The sequence below is a fragment of the Cyprinus carpio genome, chromosome B24, assembly GCF_018340385.1.
Source record: "Cyprinus carpio isolate SPL01 chromosome B24, ASM1834038v1, whole genome shotgun sequence".
In the NCBI taxonomy this organism is placed as follows: domain Eukaryota; kingdom Metazoa; phylum Chordata; class Actinopteri; order Cypriniformes; family Cyprinidae; genus Cyprinus; species Cyprinus carpio.
In genome coordinates, this window is record NC_056620.1 from 22814045 (window position 1) to 22829128 (window position 15084).

The 15084-nt window shown below is 35.9% G+C and overlaps 2 protein-coding genes across 2 annotated transcripts in view; one reads left to right on the top strand and one right to left on the bottom strand.

The window, feature by feature from the left end:
• Positions 1-3660: 3660 nt before the first annotated feature.
• LOC109050071 (amine oxidase copper containing 1) lies at positions 3661-8933 on the bottom strand. The gene is made up of 5 exons (XM_019067750.2): positions 8841-8933; positions 6318-7862; positions 5477-5765; positions 5255-5387; positions 3661-4431 (listed from the first exon to the last, which is right to left on the bottom strand). The coding sequence occupies exons 2-5, from the start codon at positions 7852-7854 to the stop codon at positions 4162-4164; spliced, it is 2229 nt and encodes a 742-aa protein (XP_018923295.1). The 5' UTR covers positions 7855-7862; positions 8841-8933; the 3' UTR covers positions 3661-4161.
• A 3336-nt stretch (positions 8934-12269) lies between these two features.
• sspop overlaps positions 12270-15084 on the top strand; it is an 85470-nt gene continuing 82655 nt past the window's right edge. The window contains 3 exon segments of the mRNA XM_042752233.1: positions 12270-13006; positions 13660-13756; positions 13950-14159. Coding sequence (XP_042608167.1) covers positions 13704-13756; positions 13950-14159 — 263 coding nt within the window. The 5' untranslated portion in view covers positions 12270-13006; positions 13660-13703.

Genomic DNA, 15084 nt, shown 5'->3' on the forward strand with positions numbered 1-15084 from the left:
TCTGCTTTATTGTCAATTTCCACATGTACAGTACATACATACAGAGAATCGAAATTGCGTTACTCTCAGACTCCGGTGCATACAGATAACATTAACATTAAAGCCTAAAAAAATAACTAGATCAAATATAAAATGTAGATACAATTATACAATAAGGGAATTATAAAAAAAAAAAAAGACATATAATAAAAATAAAAGTTAAAAATAAAGTTAAATAAAGCAGCGCAAGGTAAATGACAGATATAGTGCAAATCAATGAAGTGAACAACAGTGCAGTTAAAAGATTTTTAGTGCAAAAAAAAAAAAAATCACTTATTAAAAATAAGTGATAATTGTAATTGTCCTGTTAAGTAAAAAGACGACATTAAACGTGACTAGCAACAATTCGCTGAAATGTCGCTCTTTTCTAATGGGGCGGATTACACGGCATTTCTGTTCTCGTGAATGGCGCTTCGGAAGAGAAGTTTGTCGTTCCCAGTGAAAGTAAACAACTGAATCGTTTCACAAGGCCGTTCAAAGCGTCTCAGTTAGTTCCCTGGGAACTGAACCCACAACCTTTTGCACTGCTAAAGCAATGCTCCACCACTGAGCCACAGGAACACAGATTTGGGTCCTTGCCGCTGTCGCCTTTGGCTTGCTTATTTGGGGACACTTGACTGATTGCACAGACATTATTGGAAGAGAGCTAAACTGGATGATGTCAACACTGAATCAACAATGAACCAACAATAAACTGAAAAAAGACTTAAAAATGACCAATTAATGTCCTCTCGCAGTATTGACAAACTATTTTCCTGTTTGACTCTGTAAAGCTGCTTAGACACAACCAGAATTGTATAAGGCGTTATGTAAATAAAGGTGACTTGATTAGATTTTATATACTGTAACACCTGGTTCATTTTATTTATTTATTTATTTATTACTTCTGCCTCGTTTTAAAGATTTAATTGTGAAGAGCAATAATATTTGTAAATGTTTTTTTGCTAACATTTCGTTTGGCTTGTTTAGTTTTTTCTTAGTTCATTAAACAAAGTTTAAACTGAATTTTGCAGTTGTTTTACAGATGTAATGTTTGTCAACTGGAGCTTTAAAGGGATAGTTTGCCCACAAATTTGCTGTTAATTTACTGAGCCTTAGGCCATTCAAGATGTAGGTGACTTTTTTTTCTTAATTTCCTGTGTTTAGTTTGTACGAAAAATGTTAGAAATGGCGATTGTTATTAAATAAAGGCTATTATGTGTTGTAAAGTGTGTTTTTAGTGATTGATAAACACCATCATTTTTAATATTTTTTTAAAACTATAAAAATATTCCCCAGTAATTTCTTATGATGCTGTAGGGGCAAAATTAAATTGACTCTCATTAGCATAAGATACAAACTCACTCTTAGTCTTGTAATTAAAAGAAGGTTTATTCTTTGCAAAGAAGGTCAGACAGTCATACAGGAACACACGTCGCTGCAGAGTGTGACAAGGAAGGGAGGCCGAATCTCCGCTTTATATCTCTTTTCCAAGTCAAAGTTACAAAGGTCATGGACAGACACCTGTGGGTCTCCCAGTTGTTCCCCCTCTCAGCCCAGCATGGCTCTGTGGATCTCCTGTCACCCATACATCTTATGCTTAGGCCCCAAACCCATTTTTCACTGTGGGATGCAGAGTATTTCAGGCATATGGGCCCAGGCCACTAGGGGGCCCAAAATCACGACTTATTATTAATTTATTTATTTAAATACACTTTTGCTAATTTGACCAATTTTTTATTTATTTTTTTCTTTTCTTTTGGTATGGCTGTACCCTATATAGAAACTTTGGAAATAAGGACACAAATAATTTCTATTCACTAGAAAGGTTTTGTTTGTTATAACAGTCTGTAAAACTATATGAATGTTGCTGCTGTGTATCAAGGTAACAACAAATTGAAATGTTTTATATCATTTTTTAATACATTTTTATTTTGTATCAGTAAAAAGCATAATACTAAATAGAAAAGCAGATTTTAAAAACTTTAGAAGTTTCACAGTTTTTACGAGTTTCTTGTTTTCATATTTGAAAGTGTTTTTCGATGTACAGTTTAAGATCCTTGTTACAGAATGTAGTATACAAAGGCTTTTTCTATTTTGTAACCATCAAACTCTGCTAACAGTTCACTTTTATTCAGGTGCAGTTGTAATTTCCCCACATAGCCACTAAGTGGAAGTGTTTCCAAACACAATTCAATCTCTTTCAGTTGTGAATTAAACAGGAAAGTGGTGCACCTGTCATTGTTCCTGCTGCATTGACCTTGTTATGTGTTGATGATCACTTTTTTTAAATTCATATTAAACTTTGGAAGCTTTATTTCCAAGACATAACAGAGAAAAAAAAAGTTTATTATTTTCAAGATTGATTAATGCAAAAATGTAGAAAATAAACAATCCTGAAGTGGAGAAACATTTACAACTAATATCTTAAAATGATCTATCACTTTAGGAACCTAAATACCTGTGTGTGTGTGTGTGTGTGTGTGTGTGTGTGTGTGTGTGTGTGTGTGTGTGTGTGTGTGTGTGTGTGTGTGTTTAGACAGGAATCTGGAAGACTCTCACAAACAAACTTTTGTAAAGATTCAGATGTAATGTGACACGTCTGTTATTGTTGTTGCCATGGTGAGTTTTAGGAATGGTCCTCCTATATAAGATGGCTTTACTACTCCATCGCTGTCCTGTTCCATCGTTACTACAGACAACTTTAACATGCACTATAAAAACCTGAACAAACAGTATAGAGAGAAAAGAATGTCTTATTGGCCACCAACAGTCACACCTTTCAGCTGCTGAAAGATCATTTACTAGTAGCCTATTTATGTATAAATGTATTTTTTAAAAGACTAGAATAAATCTAAAGCTGATGTACATTTATGTAATAAAATATGTTTGTTAAAATCTTTTATATATAATTTATACATATAATCCATTCAGTTGTTTCTATATTTTGTTATTTGGTGTTGTTTTAAATGTTTTAGTTTATTTATAATATACATTATATATTTGTATTGTATATAATTATTTATATATGTGCTATACAATTAAATATTATGCAATACAATTATGTTTTATTAATTTTGTTTACAAAATTCCTTTGCCAGCTGTTTTTAAAGTGACTGGTCAATTAAAGCTAAAATAAATATTTTTAATCAATCAGATTATGATCCTTTGTATCAATTGAATCTCTGTTTCTCCACCCATCTCTTGTTGGTTTCCCTGGGAGACTCTGCAGGTGAATTATGGTCTGTTTGCAGAGAGATTCCAGAATGGATGTGTTTGTGTAAAGAGCCCCTGTTTCCCGCTCATGCTCACCCCATACAGGAGCGCCGGGATCAGTGAGCTCACGGATACGCCATCCTGCATCCTGGATGTTCTCTGCTAATAAGCCCTTTCCATGGCTACATCCGCTCACTTACGGATCTCAAGGGTCCTCACTTCATCCCACTGCTCACGGTTACCATGACAACTGATATAAACACTGCTCACAGTGCATGAAATTACACAAGCATGAAATTATTACACGTTTATTTTCAAAAACACTTCAACAGGTGAATCTCATTAAAACAATCAACCCTATTTGAAAAAAAAAGTATTATATTTTGCATAAGGAAAATTAAGCTTATTTTAAGGACATTTTAAGACTTTGCATTTTGACATTATTATTATTACAATTAAGCAAATTTAGTCCATCCTCCAATTCTTAGTTGCCTATTCTATTATTGTAAAATATATATATATAGACATATTTTCTTACAGAATTTTATGCTCATTAAAAAAAGAGAGAATTTCTGCTTAACTGTCATGAAAATAATATAACAATGTAAATGTACAGTAAATATCCTTAAAATCCTGGATTTTTATGCAAAATATATTTATATTCAGAAAGACATAAAATATTCTTACTGTCATAGTGATCTTTACCATGTTTACGTTGTGAAAAATGGCAGAAGCTTGTGAGGTTTTTTTGTTCCACATTTAAAGCATTTGAGGTTTATTTGTTCAGCTCCCTGTAAATGTAAAAAGATACACTCCATTTTTTATGATTGTAAATATTTGACACCATCAGCATCACAGATTTCAGCTTTTTATGATTTTATATACAGCACAACCACTAACACGAGATGAAATAAGCCCAGTCTCTGTCTAGACTCCAGCGTATGTGCCGTTGTAGAAGAAAGGCTCGTTTGAGACACAGTGACCTACGACCTCTGGAGTCCATCTCTGAACCTTCGGCTGGCCCTTCTCATCTGGTCGCACGATGACCGTGCTGCGGGACGCGAGCGAGGGGTCCTCGTCGAAGAAGTTGAAGGGACGCAGAAAGAATCCCACCGCGTTTCCTGGAGTCGCTGTGTTGGGAATGTCTTCAGAATGAGGAATGTGTAAGAATCCCACCGTCACCCAGGCAACCAAATCCTGCCAAGAAACATATAATTGTCTATAAAATATAAAGATTTTAATATATTTTTGTCTAGTAGTTTACCTACTGCCCGTTAGGATTATTATTGTCAGTTAAAACTAAAACTATTAAAAACATTTTTGTTCATTGAAATAAAATAAACATTAACTGAAATAAAATAAGTTGAATTACTAAAATTACCAAAACTAAGGCTGAAATAAAATGTATAAAATCTATAGACATATTTAAAACACACACAAATTACAAAATTACTAAAACTTAAAAAAAAAAATTAAAATGGAAAATCTAAAATTTAAAACTAATTCTAAATACTACAAACTATACTAGTATATTGCTAATAAAACAACACTTAAATAATTTAAATAACACTATTTATTTATTTATTTTTTTACATTGATTTCAGTAGTTTTTTTTTTTTTTAGTTCCTGTTTCATGTGATTCAGAGTTTTGGGCATTCACAGTTACAATAAGTTTGATTGATGTTTCCATTTATCTTATTCTGTTTATATTTGTTTACAACATTTTGAGTTACTACATTAGTTAATCAGATTAATTATTTGCTAATCTGGCAGTTGGCATCTCTTATCAGTTTCAAGCAAATTGTGTATATTTACTATTTAAATACAGTAATTGTTGTTTACATATTTTGAATAGTTGGTAATAGCTTTTTTTGTCATCAAATTGTATTCATACAACTCTGTAAATGTTGATTATGTTGGCTTTGTCTATTTTTTAGTGCTGATGAGGACCCGTTTGAACTGCATGTGGTCCATTTGGAATTTGAGGTCAAACTCAAGTCTCTATCAGTCATCTGTGTACCTGGTTAACTATGTTTTCATTGTTGCGAATGAATTCCTCAAAGGAAACAACAGGCTCCCAAGGATCATTCTGAGTGTAGATGCTACTGCTGGTGACCTCATTGTCCTTGTGTCTGGTTACAGCCAGCGGGTATCTGCAAACAAAATCACAAAGATTTGCTCAAAAATAGAGTGCAAAAAAGACAAATGTGCTATTCCTTTAAAATTAATTACTAAGGCCCACCTTGACCACGTAATACCATTTTCCTCCTTCCAGCCCCGGGGCAAAACACTGTTAGCATGCGAGTTATATTGGATCCGATAGCCCTTCTTATGTCCCCACTTGTTGTTTTGATTGGGATTGTAAAAGTGCAAGTATTTGGGAAACTTCTTGCCAAATCGGAATGCAGCACTACGTTCAGTTTCATGTTGAGTCCTATGCAGTTTTGATTGCACAATGGTGTGTCCTGGGCTCCAGGGGTTGGAAAAGTTAACATATTTCAGACCAATAGTTTCAAAGCTGTTGTCCCTCCCTGTACAAAAAGAAAGAGCAGAATTATCTCTATTCAGTGAAACATGTTATGCAATTGGCTTAAATTTGCCACTCATGCTGTTGTTATTGTGCACAGAGATCACAAAATAGATTGTTATTTGACTTCAGATGGTACACCAGGGTTTCCCACACATTGATTTATTTGTGGCGGGCCGCCACAAATAGTTTTTCCAAAAGGCTTTGACTTCATGGAATAAACATGAGCACTGCACGTTTCAAAATCAAAAACTGATGTGGGTGTTTTTATATCATTGTATTTTTAGAAGGAAACCGACTGTATTTAGAAAATTTTCGATTTCATTTTCATTTCATTTTGCATGTAGTGCTTGATAAGGCAGCGTTTGTGAGCTCAGCGCTGCTTTACAGTCGTTACCGGAGAATCCTGTATCTCTCCCGCTCTAAATGTGCATCCTGCTGGCAGAAAATGAATTTGCATATATATGTATATATGGGGCGGGGGAGTGCGCCACAAACAGAGTGTAAGGCTGTGGGAAACACTATACACCGATAACTAAGCAAGAGCTAAACTCACCTGCAATATCAAGGTCCACTTTGTAATGAATTAAATGGGTGTGCAAGTTGCCAAGAACATAGTTGTAAACCCTGGTTCCATAGTTCAGTCCATTTTCCGTGAAGAACGTTGCATGGATGTATCCAGTCGCACTCACTCTAGACTCCATTACGCCATTCTGGTAGAAGACAAAGTCCCAGATGTAGTCATAGTTGTACACCGTAGATGTAGTTCTGATCACCAGAACATGGTTTTCCAAGCCTCCATAGAAATTGTAGCCTCCTTGGAAGTTGCTATTGAAGTGTCTCCTCAGAGGAAGAGCTGTGGTCATTTCAAAAATGCAAAGTGCGTTTCTGTAACGCACAGGTTTGTCAGTGTCATAGTAATGATAAAGGTCTACAAAATGAGCAATTTCTGGACAGTCGATCCCTTTTGACAACTCATAATCCGAAGTGCCCATCGCCCATCCAGCATCAATGTATTTGGTCTGCATGGCGGCCGGAGAATCTCCCGAGTAAAAGGCAATAGCCTCCTGCAGTGCGATTTCATAAGCAATTCTCTCCCCGTTGAAGCGAAGGTCAAAGATCTGCAACCCTGCCGAAGAGCGAACCCGATATGCAAAGGACCATCCGGCATATTCTACAAAGTTCCTATCCACCTGGAATCTGCGACCTTGGGGTTCAACAAGCTTTGCACCATGAATGTTCGTCTGTGTATTCATGTGTCCACGAGGAATGTATGTTGAGAAAAGATCCTCCTCATCATGCTCCTGCAGCTTGAGTTTATTGATCGTCCCCTTCTCGTACTTCTCCACAAGCTCCTCCACGCTGTCGAAATACTGCCCGTTGTACCACACCTTCTCCACCGTCCACTTGTTGTGATCCAAATCTTTGTGGTTAACGAGGACCTCGAAGCCCACCGGGTGGATGAAGTAGCCCTCCACAAACTTCTGCATCATGATCCATGTCCGCCTCTCTCCTGGCGCCAATCCACGAGGAGCGATGTCCGAGAAGGTCAAGCAACGATTAGTACAGTTGCCGTAAGTAAACCCAGTGCTTTCTTCCAGAATCTTGTTTGCTTTAGCTCCTATTTTCTCTAGAACCACATTTAGATGCTCATACTCCACAGAGGAGATCGGTCTGGACTCGAAACGGATTGGACGGTCACCCTTAAATGTCTTCACCTGGTAAGACCTCGGAAAGGGTAGGGGTCCAACGGTGTACTCCGTAACATTTGGCACCGCCTGGTTGCCGAACTGCACCACCACACGTGCCTGTCGTGAAGGTTTCGCCTGTCCTCTGTCCAGCGCACGGAGCGCCTCGTGCTTGCGAGGAACGTGCAGCTCCATAAGGAGGATGCTGTTCTTCTTGAGGGACTTGTCTTGTGCCGAGGTGAGGCCCAGCTCACTGCAGGAGTAGAGGTAGTCTCTCACAGCGTTCATCTCTTGGGGAGTGAGATCGGCAAACATCGCAGCTCCATGATGAGCCCACTCACGACTTTTCGACGAAGCGGTGGACATAGCTAGAGAAGCCAGAAGCAGCATCCAGGAAAACCACATCTTGGCTCCTGCAAAATAAACAAGCCACTCATGTCACATCACTTTAGTTTTCAGGTTTATTATACTAATGTTAACAAACTTGTGTGTTGGTCCCCATTAAGCTTCATAGCTACCTTAACCAGCAAAGTTAAACCACTCCACCAGCCATGCTGGTTCATCATCACTTGTTTTTACTTGGGATGAACCAGCATGGCTACGATTGTCCATCACTTACTCAAACACCAAACCAGCAATAACAAGCCCAGATTAACATAAAAAATAACGCTAATTTAGTTGACCTAATCTTTAAGTTTCTGCAAAATCTTCTGAGACAAACATTTCTAACACAACCCCCCCGACAAAAAAAATCCCAAATTCTATCTATCTATCTGTCTATTTATCTGTCTATCTCTCTTTCCTTCAACCTGTAAATTCTCAGACTTAGTAATGCCAACATAAAGTCTTTCAAACTTTCCTATCTAGTTTAAGATGCTCTTGTAAGCATAGGTTATCATTTCTAGAGTGCCTCTCCCTTGGAATCAGTGCGTCCTTTGCACAGAAGATCTGAACCAAATTATAGTAATAAAGATACAAGTATGGTGTTAGCCAACACCTCTCTCTTCCTCACAGCTTCTTGCTTGTTTTTCCCTTGTCTTCCTTGACTTGGATGAGAAACGGATAAACTAATATGCTGTATGTAATTACCCCAGTGAGGGCTGTTAGCAAGCTTCCTTCAGCTGTAATGGGCAGTTCTTAAGCTGATGTTGTTTTTCCGTCACCCAAAAGCTGTAATGTTTTTCGGGGTCTTCTTTGCAGCACAAAATGTCACTGTGTTCTTTCTGCATTTGGCACAATCTGTTTCTAACATTTTCTGCAGCAGTGTCGATTCAATTGCACCATTATGTAACCCTCCTTTGCATAAAGGTCTAGTGACTCACCTTGTAATTAGAATAAAAATGAGCGCCTGATGATAGCAGCAGATATTAAAAATCAGTGAACGAGCTTACCTTCAGTCACTGTTTCCTCGAAGGTGTGGCTGCTACAGCTGCAATGTGTTTTTTGGATCAGCCAGTGGATGCAGTCCTCTTCTGAATCATACAGCTCTGATGTTTCTGCTTTTATCAACCACCCACTTCTCTTGAACAGAAGATGATTGGCCAGCAGAAGGTCATAAAACTTCAGAAGAACAAAGCAAGAGATGATTGATGGGTTTGCTTGCATTATCAGTGCACATTTGTGGTCTATCACAATCTGCTTCTAGTGTAAAACTGATAATACTGTACCACACAGCTGCATGCTGACAGGTGTTTGCACTGTTTATATGTAACAGATATATTGCATTTTGGTCAATTTGCAGATATGAGGAAGCAAAATACCTTTTTCTGCTCTCTTTTACCTAATAATTTTCCTCAATTATATCTGTATTTTAATAAAAAAATACACTTTTAGTAATATACTGTAGTTTTTGGCACACATATTGCAACTGGTCATGACATATGGTGCACTATAGCACTGCAACATATTTATGTGGAATTTACCCTTTCTGCATTATCTAATATGTGGAATATGCAGCATGGGGAAACAATGACATATACAGAATTATACAGTTAGATAAAAATGTACAGCATAATGCAAGTTGAAAAGATAATGTAAAACAACTATGGCATGAAAAGATGCCAATAACAACATCTGTTATTTGAATATGGTATAGTTAAATTACTAGCAGTTAACAATGAGTGTATGTTGAATGTTTTCCATACGCAGTTATTGCATGTTATTGATTCCAGAGACTAGGTTCAGTCTTCACACTTTTAGGTAAGACACTTAAAAACTAAATGTTAACAGGATAAAACTCAGTGGTGAAGTCAGACATATTAAATATATTTCAAAGGCAAGTCCAGTTAAAATGTACCAATGAAGCAAATGTTTACAACAAGGAAATGAAAGTAATGTGGAGTTATGATTAAAAAAAATAATAAGCCTGGTGAAGAAACTTTAAAATGCAGTGAACACATGTAATTCAGTTCACATTTGTTAGATCAATACAGCTCCTACACATTTTTTCAACAGGGTGAAACACAAATCTGACAACTGAAGTGAATTACAGTGTGAGCAATGTGGGACTGGGAATTGGACTGGCAGCTGAAGCTGTTATTACACTGTAGTGGCTGATAGTTTCACACCACAGAAATATGATTGGTCAAAACCACCTGATATGAAACAGGCCATCATTCCCCACCTAATGTGAGACTCTTATGGTTAATTATTAGCTCAAGTCTTTCATAACCCTGGCCTGCAGACAGCTTAATGACAAGCACTTAAATCACCATCTGAAAGTAGTAATATGTTATATGTCCAGTATTTATATTACTGTCTTAAGTTTATAAGTTCTTTTTTGCTGGCCCTCAGTTTTATGAGACTGTATCTGTGTTATGTTTAAACTGCAACAGTTTTACTTCAGATATAATTATAATCAGGTTTCTGGCTTTATAAATATTAACACAATATGCCTTGGCTGTATACATTTTTGTGATGCAGGTGTTTAGCTGGAAAGACATGTTATAAACAAACGCTCAAATAGCCTATCGATAAAAAGCTCAAAAGAAGGGCAAGTGAGACAAATAAACCTCATATTATGCTGTCCAAATCTCTGTGAAGTATACTGTAGTTTATTTATTTTATTTTCGTTTATTTAATAACTCATTATTTAAAAATATTTTATTGTTTTTTTTTCCAAGCATGATGGTTGGAACACAATAAAATTATATGATTTTTTTTCTGTAGCATGTCAAACAAAATGAAAATAAAAATGCTCGTTTTGGAAACAAACTGATACTTTTACTCTCCAAGGCTGTATAATGTTACAATTGTCTAGTTCTTTTGAATATAAATGCTACTTTACCGTCTTTTAGAATAATCCTTTGCAGTAATGCCAGCTATGATAAACCAGAGATACTCATCCATCATTTTATTGATATATTTAGGTGAGATTTCATCTCATGTTTTCAATAATAATTTTTTTCTCATGATTAATTTCAAATTCAGTGCATTAATTCTTCTAATTTGCCAGTTTCAGATCCTTCACCCTTCTGCAGATCAAACTGATGTTTGACACATTTTGATGTCTATTTCTCAAACTAGAGAAAGCATGTGTTGTTTGCTTTAGTTATTGTGCATCTGTGCCATCCACATCTTTCTCATACAAAACATAGTAATATGTCTAATAAGAAGACAGTATAGTAAGGCAAAACATGCCGACTCCCAAAACAGAGGCTGTTCTGGAAGGTAAGATTTCTTGTTTAAGCCAATGACGGAGTAAGTTTGTAACTTTCCACTAGTGTCAAAAAATGAAAATGCAAACCTAATCTCAAACAAATGTATCAGTGTTTGAATTGCTTTTGTTTACACTCTTTAGGAAGTCAAACCAAATAACCTATAGTGACTCTACATGTCAGACTGGGATTAGAGGAAGTCTTTGACATGCAAAAGAGTATAACCTCCCCTAAAGGCTCGTTCAAGCACAGTATTGTAAGGATTGGATGGGAATTGGATGGAATCATAAGCTAATGTTGCTACTGTATATCAATGTCAAACTTTTAAAATGAATGGCTCGTTTGATCTGTTTTTGCTAGTGAATCAAGTTTGAGTTTAATCAGATGAAGCGGTTCCAGCCGTGTTTACACAACACTGTCAGTACTACCACTGGCTTAGCTCACTAGTTTTATGAAATAAGTGAAAAAGTAGGATGTTTACAAACAAAACAAAATCCAGTCATTGCACACCATTGAAGTGAATGTTGAACAGTTTTCTAGCGTTTTACAAAATTCTCTGGTAATATCAGTGGTATGACTTACTTCAGATACTGCCAAAATTACAGCCACAGTGGTTACATATAAATCTATTAAAGTTATCGCTAGAGACAATTTAGTGGTGACTGGACACAGCGTTCTACGCCCTTGGCTCTTGAGCACGACATGTTGTTTTAAGATCTTCACAAATTTATTCCTTCACCTTTATTTATTCCTGTATTGCTCTTTATGCTGATTTTATTATTTGAAATCCATGAAGCAGTAGATTTGTCTCAGTTTTCATTCTTTCCCATAGGCTTTTGAGTAGTTCTTACGTCAGGTTATGTGCAGGTAGGTAGGTTTTAAATGCTGAGAACACAAACCTCCCCTAAAGGTCAGCGGTCACTCATTCAAGCACATTATTGTACAGATATCGGATGGAAAAACTGAATGGAATCAAAAGATTTTAACTTCTGTACAACTAGTGTTAACAAATGAAAACCTAATGTTACTCAAACAAATGGTTCAGTGTTTGAACCGCTCTTGTTTACACTCTTTAGGAAGTCAAACTGACTAACAGTGACTCTACTGCGATTGGAGGAAGAATCTTAACATGGAAAACGACAAACCTCCTTTAAAGGTCAGAGGTCACACGTTCAAACACAATACTGCATGGATCTTGGATGGAAAGACATACACTGCTCCTTACACTCTTCTTCTTCTTCTTCTTCACTGAATGCACAAGTTTCTGTCATTTAAGAGCATCCTAAAAAAAAAAAACACGTGTTTTAAAATGGAAATCTCTGACTGTAGGAAATGTTGGATGGTGGCAGCTGTGTTTGTGTCTGGACACCCCCAAATCTCTTTTGAAGCTCTGGGCCAGCGATGTTGGTTGCGTTTACATGCCCCCTGGTCTTCACCTATTGACTTACTTTATTAAATAAACGCCCCTGAAATCCTTCCACCAAAGTGAGTCTTTATAGGATTAGACTTGCACAAACAGCCCTCCACCAGAGGGATCTACTGCTAACTTCACTACCCCCTTCCTCGGTCGGGACGGAGCACTACTAAACATTGACGTCACCAAACGGTGAGCTAATGGATGCATCTACAGCTGTGACCCACCGGACTTTCCACCAATGACACGCCTTACACCTGCTGCCATGGGACTGTCCATCCTCACCATTTAAAACCTACCAACCAGCACATAACACGACCAAATAACCACCAACAGCTGTGGAAAGGAGTGAATACGGAGACATATCTACTGCTTTATGGATATGGAATAAAAAAAAGAGCAATACAGGAATAAATAAAGACAAAGGAATCAATTTCAGACGTTTTGTGCTCAAGAGCTCCTGATAAACTCTGACGACTTACTGTAGGTAAAAACTCACTTCATTCATGCTTATGTAAATAATTACTATATTTCATGTTCAACTGTTCTGCCTCAATTTTTAATATATATATATATATATATATAGATATATATATATATAAATATATATATATATATATATATATATTTAGATTTTATGTTAAATGGAAAGTGTTATCAGTGTCTTCCAATTTAATACACATTGCAGCAATTATATATAAATTACCATTTAAAAAATCAAACAAACAAGTTTATTATTAGGAATGAAATACAGAAATGATTTTGTGATTTTGACTTTCGTAACTTGATGTAAAAACATGTTAAATAAGTGTAAAAGACATTTAGGAAAGATCTTTATTATTTTCCTTTTTACTCTCTCTCTCTCTAAACATATATATATATATATATATATATATATATATATATATATATATATATTTTTACAATTTTAAATGAATAATTTGAGTATATATGTATTTAAAATTATATATATATATATTATATATATATATATATATATATATATATATATATATATATATATATATATAATATATATAATTTTTTGGCACTAGTATTAATTAATTTCACTGTTTTGTTTAGATCTAAATAATCGTTTTCAATGGGCATCAGATAATTTAATTAATTCTTTAATTGCAGTTTCTTGACTTGATGGTGAAGAACTCCAGCTCTTCAGAGACACAATGAAGTTTCTGCTCGTGTCTCTACTGGGGTTTAATCTGGTCGTGGTCATGGGGTGAGATGTTTTACTACAACCTAGCATTTAAAAAATACAAATACTGATTTCACATTTTTAAATTGTACCGTTTGTTTGTTTGCTTGGTCAAGCTTTAGGGTTAGTGATTTAAACAAACCTCTAATAGTAAGTAACTTTAGCACAGGAACTGAAAAAATCTCATTTGTCACTGATGAACTCTTCTTTGAATCAGGCACTGGTGTGAACGTGTGGTGGAGGAGAAGGTGGAGAGGTTGGTGTCCCCCCGTGTTCAGCGTGAGGTGGAATGTTCCACCGTCTATCAGTTCAACACTCAGGGCTGGCGGCTGGATGTGGAGCGAATGAGGCACGAACACGGAGGAGACGACGGCATCGCACTTTATTACAAGAGACAGGGACCTAAAGCTTCCTGTTACATATTCAAGTGAGGAAAGCATCATATCCCACTCATTCTGTCAGATCAGATACGGTTCCTCAGTTGTCAAACATATGCATTGATATTAGGATTGTACAAACTGTAAAAAGGTGGTGGGGGGGGTATAAACTGACTTTTTTGGTGCAACCTGGTGGCTCTCAACAAGGTGGCTTCAAGATTAACAAGCTTTAAAATGAGCTAAAACAACTAAAACTCAAGATGAAAATACACATCATATTTCTTATTTTAAGTCTTGAAGTGTTTGGAAAAACCTGGATACATGAAGAAATTTTAAAAGTGTAATTTCTAGAAGATAATAAAATCTAGGAGTAGTGAAAATGTGCGTATTTGTCATCAGAATTACTAGAAATATATGTTTTTGAATGTTTTATAAAAACACGCCTTGATCACACTGTCCACCAAAATCAAAAGGAATTATTTTTTATAATCTTTCTTTAACATTTTTTTGCCACATAATTCTTAAAACTGTGCTATTTATATTCAAATGTGTAATTAAATTGACAGATATTAACCCCATTTTTTACTAAATCACATTATTACTCGTTGTTACTTTCACCCTATGATTATTCAGATATTGTAAATAAGTAAAGTCTCGTGGGAGGCAATTGCAATTAATTTATTAATGTCTGTGACTCATGTCTAATAAGAAAAATGTCCTTCCCCTGTTGCTTACATTGCTGTCTGCATCTAGCACGCTTCCTCTTCTTCATTGTAGTGTTTGTCTGTCTCATCTCTGCTTTGCAACTTCTTGTTATAAACATCTTTGGTTGATTACAGAGCATCAAACTCAGACATCTAACTTGCACAACTATTGCTTATTCATCCTAACAAAGCGAATATTGCAAGTGCAACCTTTTATATTAAAGCATGTATGGAATTAACCTTAAAACAAGCAAATAACATAACATTGATA

Bases quoted from the DNA above. Each gene is read 5' to 3' on its own strand.
- LOC109050071 (XM_019067750.2), bottom strand. From the start codon at position 7,854: ATGTGGTTTTCCTGGATGCTGCTTCTGGCTTCTCTAGCTATGTCCACC. The intron at 5,766-6,317 runs GTGAGTTTAGCT...CTTTTTGTACAG, and splicing joins AGTGGACCTTGATATTGCAG to GGAGGGACAACAGCTTTGAA. The intron at 5,388-5,476 runs GTGGGCCTTAGT...TTTTGTTTGCAG, and splicing joins AATGGTATTACGTGGTCAAG to ATACCCGCTGGCTGTAACCA.